The sequence below is a fragment of the Bos indicus x Bos taurus genome, chromosome 9 (assembly GCF_003369695.1).
Source record: "Bos indicus x Bos taurus breed Angus x Brahman F1 hybrid chromosome 9, Bos_hybrid_MaternalHap_v2.0, whole genome shotgun sequence".
In the NCBI taxonomy this organism is placed as follows: Eukaryota; Metazoa; Chordata; class Mammalia; order Artiodactyla; family Bovidae; genus Bos; species Bos indicus x Bos taurus.
Genome location: NC_040084.1, coordinates 215574 through 238876, shown reverse-complemented (window position 1 = coordinate 238876; position 23303 = coordinate 215574). Strand labels below are relative to the sequence as shown.

At 36.5% G+C, this 23303-nt stretch overlaps 2 protein-coding genes across 2 annotated transcripts; both read right to left on the bottom strand.

The window, feature by feature from the left end:
• Positions 1-9475: 9475 nt before the first annotated feature.
• Positions 9476-11329, bottom strand: LOC113898775 (olfactory receptor 5D18-like). The gene has a single exon (XM_027552158.1). The coding sequence runs from the start codon at positions 10844-10846 to the stop codon at positions 9905-9907; it is 942 nt and encodes a 313-aa protein (XP_027407959.1). The 5' UTR covers positions 10847-11329; the 3' UTR covers positions 9476-9904.
• A 10045-nt stretch (positions 11330-21374) lies between these two features.
• Positions 21375-22645, bottom strand: LOC113898774 (olfactory receptor 5D18-like). The gene has a single exon (XM_027552157.1). The coding sequence runs from the start codon at positions 22089-22091 to the stop codon at positions 21480-21482; it is 612 nt and encodes a 203-aa protein (XP_027407958.1). The 5' UTR covers positions 22092-22645; the 3' UTR covers positions 21375-21479.
• Between the last annotated feature and the right edge of the window lie 658 nt (positions 22646-23303).

The window sequence follows — 23303 nt, the reverse complement described above, 5'->3', positions numbered from 1 at the left end:
CTGAAAACCAGAAGCAGGAGGCTTAAGTCCAAATCCTGAGAACATCAAAGAACTCCTGACTCCAGGGAAAATTAATTGACAGAAGCTCATCTAACGTCTCCATACCAACACTGAAACCAAGCACCACCCAAGGACCAACAAGTTCCAGAGCAAGACATACCACGCAAATTCTCCAGAAAAACAGGAACACAGCCCTGAGCTTCAATATACACACTGCCCAAAGTTACTACAAAACCACTGACATCTCATAACTCATTACTGGACACTTCATTGCACTCCAGAGAGAAGAAATCCAGCTCCACACACCAGAGCACTGACACAAGCTTCTCTAACCAAGAAACCTTGAGAAGCCACCTGTACAACCCCACCCACAGTGAGGAAACTCCGCAATAAAGAGAACTCCACAAACTGCCAGAATACAGAAAGGACACCCCAAACGTAGCCATATAAACAAGATGAAGAGACAGAGGAATACCCAGCAGGTAAAGGAACAGGATAATTGCCCACCAAACCAAACAAAAGAGGAAGAGATGGGGAATCTACTTGATAAATCATTCCAAATAATGATAGTGAAAATGATCCAAAATCTTGAAATCAAAATGGAATTACAGATAAATAGCCTGGAGACAAGGATTGAGAAGATGCAAGAAAGATTTAACAAGGACCTAGGAGAAATAAAAAAGAGGCAATATACAATGAATAATGCAATATATGAGATCAAAAACACTCTGGAGGCAACAAATAGTAGAATAACGGAGGCAGAAGATAGGATTAGTGAAGTAGAAGATACAATGGTAGAAATAAATGAATCAGAGAGGATAAAAGAAAAACGAATTAAAACAAATGAGGACAATCTCAGAGACCCCAAGGACAATATTAAACGCTCCAACATTCGAATCATAGGAGTCCCAGAAGAAGAAGACAAAAAGAAAAACCAAGAGAAAATACTTAAGGAGATAATAGTTGAAAACTTCCCTAAAATGGGGGAGGAAATAATCACTCAAGTCCAAGAAACCCAGAGAGTCCCAAACAGGATAAACCCAAGGCGAAACACCCCAAGACATATATTAATCAAATTAACAAAGGTCAAACACAAAGAACAAATATTAAAAGCAGCAAGGGAAAAACAACAAATAACACACAAGGGGATTCCCATAAGGATAACAGCTGATCTTTCAATAGAAAGTCTTCAGACCAGGAGGGAATGGCAAGACATACTTAAAGTGATGAAAGAAAATAAGCTACAGCCAGAATACTGTACCCAGCAAGGATCTCATTCAAATATGAAGGAGAAATCAAAAGCTTTACAGACAAGCAAAAGCTGAGAGAATTCAGCACCACCAAACCAGCTCTCCAGCAAATGCTAAAGGAGATTCTCTAGACAGGAAACATAAAAAGGGTGTATAAACTCGAACCCAAAACAACAAAGTAAATGGCAATGGGATCATACTTATCAATAATTACCTTAAACGTAAATGGGTTGAATGCCCCCAACCAAAAGACAAAGACTGGCTGAATGGATAAAAAAACAAGACCCCTATATATGTTGTCTTCAAGAGACCCACCTCAAAATAAGGGACACATACAGACTGAAAGTGAAGGGCTGGAAAAAGATATTCCATGCAAATAGAGACCAAAAGAAAGCAGGAGTAGCAATATTCATATAAGATAAAATAGCCTTTAAAACAAAGGCTGTGAAAAGAGAAAAACAAGGACACTACATAATGATCAAAGGATCAATCCAAGAAGAAGATATAACAATTATTTATGCACCCAACATAGGAGCACCACAATATGTAAGACAAGTGCTAACAAGTATGAATGCAAAGGGGAAATTAACAATAACACAATAATAGTGGGAGACTATAATACCCCACTCACACCTATGGATAGATCAACTAAACAGAAAATTAACAAGAAAACACAAACTTTAAATGATACAATAGACCAGTTAGACCTAAATGATATCTATGGGACATTTCACCCCAAAACAATGAATTTCACCATTTTCTCAAGCACACACAGAACCTTCTCCATGATAGATCACATCCTGGGCCATAAATCTAGCCTTGGTAAATTCAGAAAAACTGAAATCATTCCAAGCATCTTTTCTGACCACAATGCGGTAAGATTAGATCTCAATTACAGGAGAAAAACTATTAAAAATTCCAACATACGGAGGCTGAACAACACGCTGCTGAATAACCAACAAATCACAGAAGAAATCAAAAAAGAAATCAAAATATGCATAGAAATGAATGCAAATGAAAACACAACATCCCAAAACCTGTGGGACACGGTAAAAGCAGTGTTAAGGGGAAAGTTCATAGCAATACAGGCATACCTTAAGAAACAAGAAAAAAGTCAAATAAATAATCTAACTCTAAACCTAAAGCAACTAGAAAAGGAAAAATGAAGAACCCCAGGGTTAGTAGAAGGAAAGAAATCTTAAAAGTTAGGGCAGAAATAAATGCAAAAGAAACAAAAAAGACCATAGCAAAAATCAACAAAGCCAAAAGCTGGTTCTTTGAAAGGATTAATAAAACTGACAAACCGTTAGCCAGACTCATCAAGAAACAAAGGGTGAAAAATCAAATCGATAAAATTAGAAATGAAAATGGAGAGATCACAACAGACCACACAGAAATACAAAGGATCGTAAGAGACTACTCTAAGCAATTATATGCCAATAAAATGGACAACGGGGAAGAAATGGACAAATTCTTAGAAAAGTACAACTTTCCAAAACTGAACCAGGAAGAAATAGAAAATCTTAACAGACCCATCACAAGCACGGAAATTGAAACTGTAATCAGAAATCTTCCAGCAAACAAAAGCCCAGGTCCAGATGGCTTCACAGCTGAATTCTACCAAAAATTTAGAGAAGAGCTAACACCTATCCTAGTCAAATTCTTCCAGAAAATTGCAGAGGAAGGTAAACTTCCAAACTCATTCTATGAGGCCACCATCACCCTAATACCAAAACCTGACAAAGATCCCACAAAAAAAGAAAACTACAGGCCAATATCACTGATGAACATAGATGCAAAAATCATTAACATAATTCTAGCAATCAGAATCCAACAACACATTAAAAAGATCATACACCATGACCAAGTGGGCTTTATCCAAGGGTTGCAAGGATTCTTCAATACCTGCAAATGAATCAATGTAATACAACACATTAACAAATTGAAAAATAAAAGCCATATGATTATCTCAATAGATGCAGAGAAAGCCTTTGACAAAATTCAGCATCCATTTATGATAAAAACTCTCCAGAAAGCAGGAATACAAGGAACATACATCAACATAATAAAAGCTATATATGACAAACCCACAGCAAACATTATCCTCAATGGTGAAAAATTGAAAGCATTTCTCCTAAAGTCAGGAACAAGACAAGGGTGCCCAATTTAACCACTACTATTGAACATAGTTCTGGAAGTTTTGGCCACAGCAATCAGAGAAAAAAAAGAAATAAAAGAAATCCAAATCCAAAGAAGAATAAAACTCTCACTGTTTGCAGATGACAGGATTCTCTACATAGAAAACCCTAAAGACTCCACTAGAAAATTCCTAGAGCTAATCAATGAATATAATAAGGTTGGAGGATATAAAATCAACACACAGAAATCCCTTGCATTCCTATACACTAATAATGAGAAAACAGAAAGAGAAATTAAGGAAACAATTCCATTCAGCATTGCAACGAAAAGAATAAAATACTTAGGAATATATCTACCTAAAGAAACTAAAGACCTTTATATAGAAAACTATAAAACACTGGTGAAAGAAATCAAAGAGGACACTAATAGATGGAAAAATATACTGTGTTCATGGATTGGAAAAATCAATATAGTGAAAATGAGTATACTACCCAAAGCAATCTATAGATTCAATGCAATCCCTGTCAAGCTACCAACGGTATTTTTCACAGAGCTAGAACAAATAATTTCACAATTTGTATGGAAATGCAAAAAACCTCGAATAGCCAAAGCAATCTTGAGAAAGAAGAATGCAACTGGAGGAATCAACCTGCCTGACTTCAGGCTCTACTACAAAGCCACAGTCATCAAGACAGTATGGTACTGGCACAAAGATAGAGATACAGATCAATGGAACAAAATAGAAAGCCCAGAGATAAAGTCACACACCTATGGACACCTTTTCTTTGACAAAGGAGGCAAGAATACACAACGGAGAAAAGACAATCTCTTTAACAAGTGGTGCTGGGAAGACTGGTCAACCACTTGTAAAAGAATGAAACTAGAACACTTTCTAACACCATACACAAAAATAAACTAAAAATGGACTAAAGATCTAAACGTAAGACCAGAAACTATAAAACTCCTAGAGGAGAACATAGACAAAAGACTCTTCGACATAAATCACAGTAGGATCCTCTATGACCCACCTCCCAGAATATTGGAAACAAAGCAAAAATAAACAAATGGGACCTAATTAAATTTAAAAGGTTCTGTACAACAAAAGAAACTATAAGCAAGGTGAAAAGACAGCCTTCAGAATGGTAGAAAATAATAGCAAATGAAGCAACTGACAAACAACTAATCTCAAAAATATACAAGCAACTCCTACAGCTCAATTCCAGAAAAATAAATGGCCAATTAAAAAATGGGCCAAAGAACTAAATAGACATTTCTCCAAAGAAGACATACAGATGGCTAACAAACACATGAAAGGGAGGTGAGGGGTGGTTCAGGATTGGGAACACATGTACACCCGTGGCGGATTCATGTTGATGTATGGCAAAACCAATACAATATTGTAAAGTAATTAGCCTCCAATTAAAATAAATTAATTAAAAAAAAGTCACTTGGACAGCAAGGAGATCAAACCAGTCAATCCTAAAGGAAATCAACGCTGAGTATTCATTGGAAGGACTGATGCTGAAGTTGAAGCTCCAATAGTTTGGCCACCTGATGTGAAGAGCCTACTCACTGGAAAAGACCCTGATGCTGGAAAGATCGAGGGCAGGAGAAGAGGGCAACAGACGATGATATGGTTGGACAGCATCACTGAGAGTGGACATGAATCTGAGCAAACTCCAGGAGATTGTGAAGGACAGGGAAGCCTGGAGTGCTGCAGTCCATGGGGTCGCAAATAGCTGGACTCGACTTAGTGACTGAACAACAACAGCAACAAAGGACAAAATTTTATACATTTCTAAACCCCACCAACACCTACTATAGCACTATTCATAGACAACATATATAATTACTCTTTTAGCTATTATTCCTGAAATAAACCATCTCAAAGAGAATGGCATTAAAAAAAAGAAAGAGACAAATATAATCTTGATGGCAAAAACTAACAAGTAAAAGGCAATAAAAGAAAATTACAGAACAATCTTACTAATGATCATAGAATTTTAAATTATACATTAAATATTGACACATTAAACAAATCAACTAAGAAAAAGGTAAATATATAATACTTATAGTAATTTTCTCAGCAAAAAAACACATATTTGGATTAGAAATTTTTTAAAAATATAAGTTACCACAAAAAATATTTTTATTTATTTATTTTTATTTAAATTTATTTATTTTAATTAGAGGCTAATTACTTTGCAATATTGTATTGTTTTTTCTAAATTTTATTATTATTATTATTGTTTACTTTACAATATTCTATTAGTTTTGCCATACATCAGCATGAATCCACCACGTGTGTACATGCATTCCCAATCCTGAACCCCCCCTCCCACCTCCCTCCCCATACCATCCCTCTGGGTCATCCCAGTGCACCAATCCCAAACATCCTGTAACCTGCATCGAACTTGGACTGCTGATTCGTTTCTTACATGATATTATACATGATTCAATGTCATTCTCCCAAATCATCCCCCCTCCCTCTCCCACAGAGTCCAAAAGACTGTTCTATACATCTGTGTCTCTTTTGCTGTCTCGCATACAGAGTTATCATTATCATCTTTCTAAATTCCATGTATATGTGTTAGTATACTGTATTGGTGTATTAAAGGAGCTAAAATGAGGAAAATTAGCTTGATAAATTCAACTCACTAAAAAACAAAATATAAAAAACAGACACATACAAAAAAACATACATGAGATAACTTTGCTTAACATTTTAAGCATGAAATGTTGAGTATTGATACTTTCCTTGTTAGATAAGGAAGTCAAGGATACACAACTTTACTGTTTATTCAAAATTGTACTAATGTTTTCAGCTAGTTAACCAAACACAAGAAAAAAACAAAGGGAATAACATTGGAAACAACATATCCAGAAAATATTTGATTAGAGATTGTATGATATGCATGTTGAAAATCCAAAATAATCTACAAATAAATTATAAAATTATTAAGAGATATTTTTAGAGTGGCCAAAATGCTTTGAATCTCAATTGAAAAACAATACACATTTTACAAATGACATTTAAAGTAGTATGAAAAATAATCACAAATTGAGATTAAATTTAAAAATATGTAAGAACTTAAAAAAATATATGATATATCTTATACTGTAAAATATGAAGTAGACCTAAATAAACATGATAATGTAGCATGCTTATGATTTGGAAGACTTGAGGATGCAAACATCATTCTCTACAAATCGATCTACAATTGTACTGTATTTCTACATTAAATCTAAACAAGAATAATTCTAAAGGTTGTTTCAAAAGGTAAAGATAAAGAGTATCTTAAACACTCTGGAAGATTAAGAGTAACTTTTTAAGAGTTGCTCAACTGGATGCAAAGCCTATTAGTTAAGGGTAGTTGTGATTATAAAACATCTAGAAGCATACAGAAAGCCTAGAAATAGAACTATAGATATACTGACGTTTACTTTATGAATATTCTGGCACCACAGGGCAGTGTTAAAATGAGTGAATTTTTCAATAAGTATTTCTGGGGTAAATATATGCTGATAAGTCAAAATATAAAGTTAGCTTATAGTCATGCCCCATCAAAATTTACTCTCAGTTTGAAATAAATTAAAAAATCAAGGTAAAAAGAGAAAATAAAACCCAGAATTGAAAATAGAGGGAGTAGAATATAAAATATAACACTGTATGAAATTTGTGATAATTTAGCACATAAAACACAAATATCTTTATTGTTTTGGAGGTAAGAAGTGGATCTTAAGTAAGACATTAGAAGCATTTCACTGTGTAAAGAAACGGTTTGATAAACACTGATTCATTAATTCATTAAACATAAGGAAATGTGTGCCCCTAAATACATCATGAACCGATTGAACAGACAAGCCACAATCTAGGAGAAAATATTCATGATACACATATCAGAGGACTTTTATTTAGAATGTATAACGAAATACATATTTCATAATAAAATATTAATAACCTAATAGAAAAATATGTAAAAAATAAAACAAACCCAGAATAGGCCCTTCACAAAGAAGTAAGACAAGCCAAATGACTAATAACTAAATTATAGGAATTCAACCACATTAGTAAAGTGGAACTGAATTCATCACCAAAATGAAGTACCTCTACTCACCCACCAACCTGAAAATATTACAATGTCTGCTATTACAGTATTATATGTTGGCTGCTGCTACTGCTGCTGCTTCTAAGTCGCTTCAGTTGTGTCCGACTCTGTGCGACCCCATAGACGGCAGCCCACCAGGCTTCCCCGTCCCTGGGATTCTCCAGGCAAGAACACTGGAGTGGGTTGCCATTTCCTTCTCCAATGCATGAAAGTGAAAAGTGAAAGTGAAGTTGCTCAGTCGTGTCCAACTCTTCGCAACCCCATGGACTGCAGCCTACCAGGCTCCTCCGTCCATGGGATTTTCTAGGCAAAAGTACTGGAGTGGGGTGCCATTGCCTTCTCCAATATGTTGGCAAGAAAAGACAATAATTAGAACCCACAAGCAATATAGTTGGAATTTAAACAAATCCATCTATTTTGGAAAATTGTTTGATGGCACTTAGCAAAAGATCAGAAATAAGCACCCTTTGATCCAGAACATTCAGAGACAGGGCATACCTCACACAGTGAGTGCTCATGTGCAATGCAGCACATACTTGTGTAAGAATGTTCATGCAGCATTTCCATTAAAGACAAAAATGGTGAAATAACCAGGAGTGAAATTGCTGCTCATATGGTAGTTCTATTTTTATCTTTTGTGTATGTGTGTTCAAAGCTCCATACTGTTTTCCATACAGTATGCAATTGGTTATACCAACTTACATTCTCACCCACAATGCACAAAGTTTCCCTTTACTCTAATTCTCTCCAACAATTGTTATTTGCAGAATTTATAGAGGAAAGGAGAAGGGGCAATTTAGGAGTACAAAGTATACAAAATATTCTGTATAAAATAGATAAGCTACAAGGATACCGCTGTCTAGTACCATTAAGTTATACCTATTATCCTTTGTGTTCTGTGCTGTGCTCAGCCACTTCAGTTGTATCCAACTCTTTGTGACCCCATGGACTCTAGACCAGTAGGCTCCTCTGCCCATGGGATTGGGTTGCCGTGCCCTCCTCCAGGGGATCTTCCCCACCCAGGAATCAAACCCATATCTCCGGCATCACCTGCATTGCAGGCAGGTTCTTTACCCACTGAGCCACTAAGTTTTTTAGTGTATAATCTAAAAACATAATGAATCACTATGTTGTGCATCTAAAATTATTATAACACTATGAATAAATAATACTTCAATAAAGAAGAGGAAATAGCCAAAAACCATTTGTAGTAGTAGTAGTAGTAGTAGTAGTATGAATAAACATATTACCATATCAATGTATTTACTTTGTGGAACATTCTTCAACACCAAAAATGGAACTACTGTTAAAGTCAATCACTTAAATTCTTTTGAAACAAAATGCTGAGCCAAATAAGCCAGACATAAGGGAATATACTCTAAAATTTTAATAATACAAATTTCAAAAGTGATAAAGTTAAGTTTTAACTCTCATGACCTATTCTCTGTTTAGATGAAAAATCTTTGAACTCCTCAATGGAGTTTGCTCCTAGAGGCATCAGAGAGGCACACTGACTAGAAAAATGCTTATAGAAATGCTGTAAAGAGCTGATAATGTCTTTAATTTCTTGAAGAAAGTAACATACAGGGTGATCATACAAAATTACTTGTCTATCTATTTATCACATTTCATAATTTGAGAGTGAGAAAAAGAGAAAGGAAAGGAAGAGGAAAGAAAGAAAGAAAGAAGACATGGAACAGAAATCATTTGCAAATTCTGAGGATTTTAGGATGTGGACAGCCTTTGGCTGTGCTGTGCTTAGCCACTCAGTCTTATCTGACTCTTTATGACCCCATGGACTGTAGTCTACCAGGCTCCTCTGCCCATGGGGATTTTCCAGGCAAGAATACTGGAGTGGGTTGTTCCCTCTTCTAGGGGATCTTCCCTACTCAGGGAAAGAACCCAGGTCTCCCATATTGCAGGTAGATTCTTTACCATCTAAGCCACAGGGAAGCCCATGGACAGCATTTAGACAATCATTATTTATTTTGCCTAAAACACTCTGAATGTGAGACATAACATAATTTTATTTATTTATTTTTTAAAACTGAAGGTGATACTTTAAAATCACAGTACAGTTTAAAAATCACATTGTATTCATATGATATATAATTTTCTCAAGAGATTGTATCTCATTGTGTCTCAGTCACCAAAGAATCAAGTTGCACTTTGGGAGACATGAGTTCCATTCCATTCCTGGAAGATCCCCTGGAGGAGGGCATGGCAACCCATTCCAGTATTCTTGCCTGGAGATTCCCCATGGGCAGAGAAGGGGTTGCAAAGGGTAGGACACTAATCAGCGGATAAGCACACATTTGAAGAAAAATGTAATAACCATAAACACACTGTAAAAAGCACATTTAAGAAAGTGCTTTCCTCTATCTCTCTTCTCACTCAAAATTACATTCAGTGAGAAAATATTTTGGTGTTCACTAATTTTCTGATGGTCTCCTTCACAGCATTATTTCTAAGGCTGTAGATAAGGGGATTTAGCATGGGGATCACTACTGTGTGAAGCACAGTGGCTACTTTGATAAAGAGCCATGAGTTTCTGGAGTTGGGTACACAATAGAGAAGAAGAATGACCCCATGGAACATGGTGATGGTGGTCAGGTGGGAGGCACAGGTGGAGAAGGCTTTTCGGAGTCCACCAGCTGAAGGCAACTTGATGATTCTGACGATTATGAAAATATAGGAGGTGAGGATAATCAGGAGGCTACATACCTCATTGAGAGTAGAAATGATAAAACATGTCATCTGACTGAAGTAAGAGTCAGAGCAAGAGGCAGAGACAATGGCAGAATACTCAGAGCCAAAGGGATGTATGACGTTAGAATTGCAGAAGGACAGCTCTAAAAGAGAATGTGTGATTGTCAAGGAACACATTCCACCCCATGTGTAGGTTCCAGTGACCAGGAGGCTGCAGAGCTTAGGAGACATAGCAACCTTGTAGAGCAGGGGGTTACAAACAGCCACAAACCAGTCATAGGCCATCACTGCTAACATGAACATCTCCGTAATCACAAGTGTGCAACCAAAGAAGAATTGCATCATGCAACCCATGTAGGAGATAGTCCTTGTGTCCACAACCAAGATCTCTAAGAGTTTGGGTGTGATTATACAAGAGTAACAAAAATCAAGAAAGGAGAGATGTCTGAGAAAGAAGTACATGGGGGTGTGAAGTTTGGGATTGATTCTGATGATCACAATCATACCCAGGTTCCCCACCACAGAGACAGTATAGACAGCCAAGAAAACCAAGAAGAGGGGCACCTGGAGCTGCGGGTATTCTGAGAAGCCCAAGAGGACGAAGGTGATTCCAGCACTCAGATTTCTCTCATCCATCATTATGGTTCCTGCCAGGGAAACCCAGAGAGTTCACCCTAAGCAACCAGACATGACAGAAATAGAGGGTATTTTTTCCCATCCTGGACAGGGGACTGGTCTGCAGTGGTGAAGTCTGGGATTTCCCAGGAATGCGAATAAGACACGGTTGAAGCTCAAACAGTATACCGTGTGTCTACAGGTGTGGAGCATGCAAGTCAGCTTCTGATGGAGGGGCAAGGAGAGGATGGACTGGGAAGAACTGAGTGTCACTGTGACTCAGAAAATGTTCTTGTTTGAATTTTCTCAACCTTCTCAGCTCTGTCTGCCTTTTCTCCACATGGATAATTCCTTTCTTTAGCTTCATTTAATTGAACTTGTTGATTGCACTTGCAAATTCTTATGTTTGTTCAGGCCATTCTAACTGCTCAGGATGTCCTCTGTTTTTCTCTCACTTTTCCTTAGTGCTCTCCGATCAGAGAGAGGCTTCCCAGGTAGTGCGGTGGTAAAGAATCCTCCTGATCATGCAGGAGATGCAAGGGACATGAGTTCAATCCCTGGGTCAGGAATATCCCCAGGGGAAAGAACTGGCAACCCACTCCAGTATCCTTGCTGGTGAAATCTGATGGACAGAGGAGCCTGGCGGGCTACAGTCCATGGAGTCGCAAGTCACACAGCTGAGAGTTTCAGCACCCACCTCATCAGAGAAGCCTCAGGTTTACTTTCCCTTAATGATTTCACCAACTAGCCAACCCTTGGTAAAAGGTCCCATATTGTATCTCCTAGAGAATATGAATGATGTCTTGTTAACAATCTATACTCTTTAGTCAGGTCAACTTGCCTTCAAATTTAACCTCAGTCATTATTAATATGTCTCTGACAACTTAAGCTCTCTGAAATCTTACCTTTAGAATATAATTCTAAGAATTTGTTTTTACTGCACAATTATGTATAAAATATAACTTAAATTAGTGAATTATTTTCTAAAATGTTTAAGACTTTAATTTCACATGTAATAATTGCCCCCCAGTAAATTTAGTTTAGAATACTGGAGTGGGTAGCCATTCCCTTCTCTAAGGGATCTTCTCAACCCAGGGATTGAACCCAGGTCTCCCACATTACAGGTAGATTCTTTACCAGCTGACTCACAAGGGAAGACCAGAAATACTGGAGTTCATAGCCTATCACTTCTCCAGCAGATCTTCCCGTCCCAGGAATGAACTGGGGTCTCCATGCATTGCAGGCAGATTCTTTACCAACTGAGCTATCAGGGAAGTCCAACTAATTATTTTCTAAAACATTTAAGACTTAAATTTCACGTGTAATAAATGGCTCCCACCAAATTTAGTTTCTTCTCTTGTTTTATAATGCTGTTTTTCATGTTTACTTTGAATTTGAAATATATAACCTCAAAATATTCTACAATGTAGCACCACCTATAATTTTATGAAGTCTGAAATGGTGCAAATAGTGACTAAGAAGCAGAAAAAATGCGTACACAGAGGAAATCTTTTTCTTACTTAATTCTTTTCTAATGTTTCCTTCTTAGCTGCACATTTCCATTAATGTCTCAAGCCATCAAGGCATAAGCTTTGTTTTGTCCATTTTCCCCTGTCCTTTTCTGTATCTCTATGATTTCCTTTCCATCCAAGGTTAAGGTTGTGAAAAATGTAACCAGGGCAAAATGAACATATTCTTCAAAATACACTCCCATCTTTATTGCTATGCTTTTGAACTGTGGTGTTGGAGAAGACTCTTGAGAGTCCCTTGGACTGCAAGGAGATCCAACCAGTCCATTATGAAGGAGATCAGCCCTGGGATTTCTTTGGAAGGAGTGATGCTAAAGCTGAAACTCCAGTACTTTGGCCACCTCATGCGAAGAGTTGACTCATTGAATAAGACTCTGATGCTGGGAGGGATTGGGTGCAGGAGGAGAAGGGGACGACAGAGGATGAGATGGCTGGATGGCATCACTGACTCGATGGACGTGAGTCTGAGTGAACTCCGGAAGTCGGTGATGGACAGGGAGGCCTGGCGTGCTGAGATTCATGGTGTCCCAAAGAGTGACTGAGTGACTGAGTGACTGAACTGAAGCGAACCGAACTGAACACATCTGGTGGCTCAGAGATTAAAGCGTCTGCCTGGAATTCGGGAGACCCGGGTTCGATCCCTGGTTTGGGAAGATCCCCTGGAGAAGGAAATGGCAACCAACTCCAGTACTCTTGCCTGGAGAAGCCCATGGAGGGAGGAGCCTGGTAGGCTACAGTGCATGGGATCGCAAAGAGTCGGACACGACTGAGCGATTTCACTTTCACTTTTCACCACACATCTATTTAGCAGCTGTCTTTATTTAGCCTACCTACAGCCATCCTTCAGGGCTAATTTTCATTCAATCTTAATTTAAAATCATGCTCAAATGCTTGCCCATATTCAAAATCATCTGCATACAATTCACCTGCAATGTGAATTCTTCTGTCCGGATTTCTGTGATCTCTAAAAGAGCTAAATTACCAATGCAGCAGACATAAGAGACACGGGTTCTATCCCTGGGTTGGGAAAATCCCCTGGAGGAGTGTATGGCAACCCACTCTCGTATTCTTGCTTGGAGAATCCCATGGACAGAGGAGCCTGGCGGGCTACAGTCCATAGGGTTGTTCATAAAGAGTCAGAAAGGACTGAAGCATCTTAGCAGGCACAGTATCACTGCATTATCTAGACTGCTTGATAGCTACTTATTTTGTTTTACTGACTGCAGCAATTTTGATTTTTGTGCACAAAATACACACTTTTTGGTATATAAAAGCATTATTACTTTTTAATATCAAATACCAGGCAACATATTTCAGACTACTTTGGGGTTTAATTCAGAACTCAAGTTTGCTGTACTGCTCCAAATTGCTTTCACCTGCATGATTTTAAACTCAAAAAAATTAATGCAAAGTCTGGCATATCTCTCTACAGTTTTATAGATTTCTTTTTAATATTTCCCTAATTTTTTTATTTTTTATTGAAAACAAATACTACTACTTGAATGTCCACCAAGGACATCATTCAGCTATATAAGCAAAGTTCAAAACCAAATGCGTCCCATGAATCTTAAAGATATAAAAAATAAGTTCAATATCTTGTGTTCTTCCCCTGAAATGAATGAAATGAATACCATTTCACTGCTACTAGGGTTGCATAGGTGTTACTCTGCCAAAAATATTGTTAATTTCAGTTTCCCACATCAGAATTAAAGTAAATCACTTAATTTAAACAACTCACTAGAAGCCATGTAGTCTTTATAGGTTGATTTACTGAAGACTTCTTTAATTTAAATAAGAATCTTGAAAAGTATTTAACAAAAATACTTACATTTAATGAAAATTGTTGTAGCTTGTACTAAGAGTATTGTAACCTCTTCCAAAGTATATTTCAGTAAAGTAATTAAGAAAATTATGTTTTTTTCTCATTAAAAAATAGAGACACTCCCAAGGGTGAGCCATATTGTGAACTCAACTCAGGGACCATGCTGTATATTTGTGTCTACCTGAGTGACTTTGGGGATTCACACCCCAGACAATTGTGATTGGGGTGTTTTCCATGAGCTACAAACAAGGCAATTTAAAGAAAATCCCGTACTCCTCATTATACATTTAGAGTATAATTTATTTTAAATCATTAACCCATATAGGAAGCCTGAGCATGTTTATCTTCTCATCTTAGAAAAAATAACACTAGCAATCAGCCTGTTTATATTTATATTTATCATGGAAGACGTGAATTTCAAAATTCAGAAAGAAAATCACAATTACTGTTCAATAGAACAAGCATAGTGTTGTTTCTGTTATGTTTATTTCAGTCTTTCCTCTAAGTTTTCTTATTTAGACATCTACATTTTGTAAAAATCACATTCAATATCACACTGAATAGAAATATGATATTATGGCATTTGCAGTTATTATTATATCCCAATATTTCCCTGTTTTATTAAAACTTGTTGAATATACATTTTTCGATAATTAAATTGATAAAACCTATCAATTGTGTGGTATATGAATGGTCTATTTCATCATAATAAACTGCTGCAGAATCAGTGGCTTGAAAAACACTCATTTATGAATTCACAATTTTGTACGCCCAAAGTTAGGCGCAATACACCTGGTCCCTCTATTTAAGTTATTGCAAGGCTGAGATCGAAGTGTCATTAAGTTTCTCACCTAGAAATTGGTTCTCTTGCAAGCTCATTCATGTTGTTGGAATAATTCAGTTCCTTAAAGTTGTAGAAATAGGGTATTGTTTCCTTGACATCTGTTTGGGGTTATTCACAGTTCCTAGAATCCACTCCTAGGTATCCACTTTGTTTTCTCCACACAAGTCACTCTCACACTTCAAATCTCTCTTTCAACACCCTCTTATAATTCATGCATCTCTTTAAAGAGGGATTCAAGCATTTTTAACAAATCATCAGATTATATGAGACCCACCAATCAGGATAGTCTTCTTTTCTTATGATCAACTGATTTAAAACTAGTTATAATTTAAAATTATTTGCCAGCAGCTCCCAGATTAATGTGTAATTGAATGGCTAGTTGAAGATATGTGTACACCAAATGGTAGGGAATCTTAAGGACTAGTTTACAGTTTTACTTGTCACTCATGAGGTCAACATTTTTGTACTCTCTCTATTAATACCTCATTCTATTTAAAATACCACCTACTTGCATAAATGTTTTACTTAGGCAAAGAAATTTAATGATCTGTGATTCCATCTTAAGAAGATAAAAAAGCAAACATCATTTTTAATCTCACAATAAATAGGAGGAAAAATGAGAATGGTGATCAACAAAATAGAAAATGGACAGTGAAATAGAAATAAGGGATTGAGCAAAACTAAAATTCTGATGTTTAAAATGATACATAAAATCAATCATCTGTTAGATAAATTGATTACAAATAACAGATCATAACACAATTGCTACTCAAGAAAAAAAAACGGGACTTCATTACAGATACTGTCAATGTAGAAAAAAGAATTAGGGAGTATTATGTATAATTTTCTTCAAAAAAATTTGACTACCTAGTTGATGTAGAAAAATCATTTGAACCATACAAATAAACTTACCAAAGATGAAATGCAAAATATGAATAGCCTCTATCTTCTTATGAAATTGCATTTTCAGTTAAAAATCTTCCTACAAGGAGAACCTCAGTCCCATACTGCTGCTGCTAAGTCACTTCGGTCCGACTCTGTGTGACCCCATAGATGGCAGCCCACCAGGCTCCCCTGTCCCTGGGATTCTCCAGGCAAGAACACTGGAGTGTGTTGCCATTTCCTTCTCCAATGCATGAAAGTGAAAAGTGAAAGTGAAGTCGCTCAGTCCTCTCCAACCCTCAGCGACACCATGGACTACAGCCTTCCAGGTTCCTCCATCCATGGGATTTTCCAGGCAAGAGTACTGGAGTGGGGTGCCATTGCCTTCTCCGCAGGCCCATACTATTAAATGGTAAACTCTGTCAAGCATTTAAATAATAAATAGCACAAAAAAATGCATGGATATTTGAATAAACAGAGCGATAAGAGATATATGCAAGACTTTTTCTTCATCCCATTAATATAGCTCATACTCAAACTGGAGACATTGGGATTTGAATTCAGTCAGTCTGGCCCCAGAGTTTATGCTCTTAGTTAAAAAGTTATGTCATTTGATTGCAACTGGGCCATAAAGATTCTTAAAGGATAAGTTTATGATCATGGGTTTTATAGTCTCACAACTGGGAAGGTGTCAGTTAAAGGAAGGACTTGATTAGAATTTTGCTCCAGAAGGATGATTCAGACAGGAAGGGGAGGAGAGGCTAGAGGAAGAAATAAAACTGGAAATGTTATTTAAACTTGATGTTGTTACTCTCTTGCCTATACCTTGTGTGAAACATGTACTTAGGATTGTGTTTATTTGTATGTGACAGCTCTCTAATTCCCAAACATCCATGTACATAAGAATATTCCAAGAGGCTTGTTTAAAATGACCATTCCTGGGTTTCTCTCCCAAATATCCGTGAGTTCAACTAATTTCCCAGGTGCTTCTGACAGAGGTTCTAAGAAACCTCTATGATGGAAACCAAAGATTTCTGGATTTGATTTTCAGCTACACATATCTAGAATCCAGTGTTGTGCAAGTACAATGATAGAATTCCTTGGCCTGCTTCCTGACTTTCAGGAGCTCAGGATTTGGTTGAAGAGGCAAAGACAACTCAATCAGCAATGTGCAAAACCTGAAAATGATTAATTAGTTCAGAATGTGTGAATCATAACTTCATAGTTTAAAAACTGATAGCTGAGATGCGGGTTACTGGCAGCCATAAGTATGTATGTGTGTGTATATATATATATTTGTCCCCCAGTAAAAAATGAATTTCTCAAGGAGGCAAAAATTGTAAATGAAGGTATGAAGTTTATTTTTAGAGACATAGCAAAACAAGTGGGAGAGCACACAGAGAAACTGTTAAGATCGAAGCAAGGCAGAAAGGCATGCCAGAAAAGAAAGCGTGTGGGTGTCCCCTACAGTGAGGAGGAGCCACCACCAATATTTCGGATCACTTTCTGAGTTTTTGGACATCTCTGGTGTTTCATGGGTTTCCCTGGTGTTTCAGAGGTAAAGAATCTATCTGCAGGCAGAGGACATGTGTTCTATCTCTGTATCAGGGAGATCCCCTGGAGAAGGGAATGGCAATTCACTCCAGTATTCTTGCCTGGAGAATCCTATGGATAGAGGAGCTTGGCAGGCTACTGTCCATGGGGTTGCAAAAGAGTCAGATATGACTTAGTAACTAATCAACAACCATCAACACCAACACCAGACAAAGATGTTGTAAACAAACAAAAAACATAGATCAAGATAACTAATGTACTTCATCTCAGAAATACTGAATGAAATATTAGAAAATACAATATCACAGTATATAATAGGAAAATAAACAATGACTCAGATGGAAAGAAAATAAAATGATTACCTGTATAACAGTAAAGAAGATATATAAGAAAATTCCTTCAACCTGATAAAGATCATCTACAAAAATACCTCTAGCTAATATTATGTCTAGTATAGAAACAGAAAATAGGAAAAAAATCCTACATAAAGTAAAATAACTTGATTTTCTCCTAACTCTGTGTATAACAGCCAAGAAAATAATGTCCTTAACCACTTTTAATTAACATCTTATTTTAAATTTTTGTTGAATAAGGAAAGAAAATTATAATTACTGAAAAGTAGAAAGTAAAACTGTCTTTATTTGCCAGCTAGATTCTGTATATAGACAGTCCTAAGGAATCTACGATGAAAATATGAGAAAATAATAACAGAACACAGTAGTGTTGCATAAATGAGTATATATAAAAATATCAATTGCATCATTGTGTTCTAATGGTGAGCAAATAGAAATGACTGTTTAAAAGTGTAATTTGCAAGACTTATTCATGCAAACACGTATGTGTGTGTGTGTTTTCTCTCAGTGGTGTCCGCTCTTTGCAACCCCATGGGCTGTAGCCTGCCAGGGTCCTCTGTCCATGCAGTTCTCCAGGCAAAAATACTGAAGTGGGCTACCATTTCCTTCTCCAGGGGATCTTCCTGACCCAGGGATTGAATACAGGTCTCCTGCAAGCATAAGGATTATCAAGAAATTATTGATAGCTAAGTTGTAACCCCTGAATACCTTCATTACACCAAAAGAAAGTCATTTCTGGTATTCATCATACTGGTCAACAGGTCATATTTTTCACAATGATAACCTATTTTTGACATTCTATACTCCAACAAGAAAGTGATAATGTTAGTCAGTCAGTCATCTGACTTTTTGAGACCCCATGGACTGTATTCTGCCAAGCTCCTCTGTCCATGGAATTCTCCATGCAAGATTACTGGAATAGCTGACCATTCCTTCTCTGGGGGATCTTCCCAACCTATGGATAGAACCCTGGTCTCCTGCACTGCAGGTGGATTCTTTACCATCTGAGTCCCCAGAGAAACTCATACTCTTATCAGGAAGAGGTTGATTTCTATTAAAGACATGGATGCTAGAAACATTTGTCACAGCCATCTAAGAAGTATGAACTTTTCGATTAAAACTCTAGGGAACTTCCTTTGGATTTGTACATTCTTGAGAGATGTTAATTTAGATATATGCATAGTATTACAGCCAAAAAATTTTAAAATTAATCACAGTAATTTCAATAGTTAATATTAGGATTACTTAAAGTTTCTTGTAGCTAAAACAATTTTATTAATGTGAGTTGAGAAAAATCAACCATTCAGAGTGGAATAAGTTTTGTATTTAACCAAATTATTTTTCTAGAACTGTAATTTGCATGAACTATGTATCTTCCCTTTTATTTTAATATGTTGGTTTATGATTATTAATTCATAACTATTAAACCACTTTTCAGTTTCTGGAATAAAATCCAATGTGTTAATATTTTGTCTTGAATATTCATTAACCTCATGAGACAAATTGATCTATAAATTTATTTCTCATAATAGCTTTCTTTGAACTGATTGTTAAAATCTGACTAAGTGAATACAATGCCCTATTAATATTCTCTCAGTCTATTCACTAGAAAGATTTGTGCATGATTGACAATATTTCTTAAGTGTTTGGAGAAATTCACCAACATAATAAACAGGGCATAGGATTTCTTTGTGCGGAAATTTTTTAAAAACAAATTCCATTACTTTGGGCTTCCCCAGTGACTCAGTGGTAAAGAATCCACCTGCAATACAGAAGATGTAGGAGATGGGAGTTTAATCCCGGGTCAGGGAAATTTTCTGGAGAAGGGCATGACCACCCACTCTAGTATTCTTGTCAGGAAAATCCCATGGACAGAGAAGCCTGGCAGGCTAAAGTCCATGGGGTCACAAAGAGTCAGACATGGCTGAGCACACACAGACATCCATTACACTAATAGATCAGATTTTACTTATATTTTCTATTTTTATTGTATAAGATTGAATGCTGCTTTTTCAAGGAATGTGTTCATTTCATTAAGATTTGTAATTTCTTAATATAGATTCTTCACAATATCTTATTATTTGCCATGCCTGTAAAATTTTATCAATGCCAATTTTTTCCACTAATCAGTAAAGAAAGAGATAAAATTTGGATTATTTTTAACTGAATATGTCAAACTCAATACATAACATGCCTTTGTTGTCTCTCTCTTCCCTCAGAAACCAAATCAATCATAGTAATGATAATGAGAAATAAATAAAATGGCAAAGCCAGATTAGTAAAAACAATGGTGGGATTTCCCTGGGGTACAGGGGTTAAGATTCTTTGCTTCCACTGCAGGGAGCACGGACTTGATCCCTGGTTGAGAAACTAGGATCTCACATGCTGCGCAGCACAGCCAAAAATAAAAATGAATAAATTAAAACAATGGTAAAATAAAACCCAGCTAATATGATCTCATCATAACTTCAGAAATGTGTAATGATTATGAAGGAGCATAGATGAATGAAGCAGAGAAGGCATGGTTACAGCAAAGACTGCTTGAACATGCAGAGCTAAAGAACAAGTGATGTAAATTTTAGAGCCCCTAATAGTCTCAGGCTTTAAAAGAATGAACATAATAAATACTGAAGTTTGTATGAAAATGAAATGGTCAAGGATAAACAGGATCCACTTACATGGAAGAAAAGATGTCAGAAGTTGCTCTAATGGATAGTGAGATTTACTTCAAAGTTACCATAATTAAGAAGATGTGATAATGGCAGGTACTTCAAAGGAATATAAGAAAGACTTATTAAACTGAATGAGGTAGATTCATGATTAGGTCCAGTTACTCAGAAGCATCTCTGTTAATCTCATTATAATTTTTTCATACTTCATTATTGATGAAGAGCATTTCTTTTCCTTTGGATTATGAGTGCAAACCTGAGACATAAACAAGTATTTGTCAGAAGAAAAGAAAATAGAGCAGTTCTTAACTTGGGCTTTATCACTGAGTAATCATCATATATCCCTAGAAATACATTTAACTTTTTCTCAGTATTCAATTAAACACCTTTGATTGAACCCTATTATACTGGTATTCAAAAAATGAGTGATGCCTACAGAGACTAGCTATTATTTTCAGGATCTTCTTGCTTAAAATCAGGTAATACTTTTATAAGGCTAACTCAAAACTCATTTTACTTGGTGTAAAATAAAGTTTTGAGAAGAGCTAAAAGTTGCATTTTATAAAATTGAATCAGAAGAGTTAGTTATGAGAACCTAAGTGCAAATTTAACCCTAACCCTAACACTAACCCTAACCTTAACCCTGACGCTAAACACAGTTATCATCTGTGTTTGCAGCATTGTTACAAATCACAATATAAACTGTAGCATAAGAAATGAGTCTCTAACTATATATCCCTTTTCATTACTCTGACTTACTTAATGTATTATTTCTCTATTAACTGAGAAGTAATTGTAGCTCATCTGACCATCAAAAAAAATGTAAAATACAACATACAATTTATTTGAAACATAATCATATATTTACTTATAATAAAGATAAACTGGCATCAGAAATATATATGAAAATTATTGGGCATAATATGAACACAAGCATACTTATTTGGTTAATACACAGCTTGTCTTTAATTCAAGTGGTTTTTCAGTCCCATTGGACTTCTGAATTATACTGAGGGAGAAAGCAGTTTCATGGTTGTCAAACTCCTGACTGTCTTTTTCACATCTTTATTCCTAAGGCTACAGATAAGAGGATTCAGCATAGGAATCATGACAGTAAAAAACACAGTGACTACTTTGACGAGGAGCCATGAGCTTTTGGAGTGGGGTACACAATAAAGGAACAGGACAGTCCCATGGAAAATGGTGATGGCGGTCAGATGGGAGGCACAGGTGGAGAAGGCTTTTCGGAGTCCACCAGCTGAAGGCATCTTGATGATTGTGACAACTATGAAAGCATAGGAGGTGAGGATAATCAGGAGGCTACACACCTCATTGAGTGTAGAAATGATGAAACACATCAGTTGACTGAAATGGGTGTCAGAACAGGAAGCAGAGATGATGGCAGAATACTCACAGCCAAACTGATGTATGACATTAGAACCGCAGAAGGACAGCTCCAAAAGAGAACACGTGATTGTCAAGGAACACATTCCACCCCAAGTGTAAGTCCCAGTGACCAGGAGGCTGCAGAGCTTAGGAGACATAGCAATTGTGTAGAACAGGGGGTTACAAACAGCCACAAACAGGTCATAGGCCATCGCTGCTAGCATGGACATCTCCGTAATCACAAATGCACAGCCAAAGAAAAACTATGCCATGCATCCTTTGAAATAGATAACTCTGTCTTCCACAACCAAGATACCTAGGAGTTTGGGTATAAATAATGCTGGAAGAGCAAATATCCAAAAAGGATAGATGGCTGAGAAAAAAATATGGGTGTGTGGAGTTTGGGACTGGTCCTTATGACCACAATTATGCCAAGGTTCCCCACCAGAGTGACTGTGTAAATGGTTAGAAACACCAAGAAAAGGGGTGCCTGGAGGCGGGGATATTCTGAGAAGCCCAAGAGGATGAACATGCTCACAGAGCTCTGATTTCCTTCATTCAGTTCCATGGCTGTTGATTTAAAAAAATAAAAATAAATAAGAATTAAAATTGAGCAGTGGAACATGAGAAGGTGGAGTGAAAGAAACTGAAGATAGCTCAACCTAAGCTAGTGAGGGCAGTGTGATCAGTGTATACCCAGGAATGTTCTGAAGTGTCAAGTTGAAGTCTTTACAACTTAAGTGAATTTGATTATGGGAAATTAGCTTTATCCTTTAGAATTTTAGTTTATTTACCTGGAAAATAAGAAAGAATAGTATTTATCAATAGTAGTATTATATATAAATGATTCCTAAATGAATGTGATGCTTAGAGCATTAAATATCCCTAAGATAGAATACAATTCTATGAAAACACCGGCTACATAGAAGGAAATCAGAAAAAAAAAAAAAAAAGAACTAAACAAATCATTGGTTGGATTATGGCAGTCACCTGATAACAGCAGAATTAACCTGGGAAAGATTAAACACTTTTAATACATAAAGAAAAATATAATAGGAAATTTCTGCACATGCACGATGGTCCTGGGACTAATAAAAGTAGAATTTAGCCTGTATATTGCTGTTTTCAGCTCATGTAGGTTTCCTCTGACAAAAACCATCTGGATTCCATATCCCTCAGATCAGAGTGAAAGGATGATCCTAGGTTGAATCAACTCACCAAACGCCAGATATCTTTGGTGTATTTTTATGATGGATTCCTTGATAACACTAATATGCTGCATACATGTTGAGTATCAAAATTGAAAGTTTGGTTTAAATGTTTCCAGTCCTTTCATCAGAAAGCTGATGATTCCTGCAAAATATAGTTAATAAAGATAGCAAGAAATAACATCTGTCCTTTTTGCAACAGTCATGAAATTGCAGAAGGAGAATGAAAACACC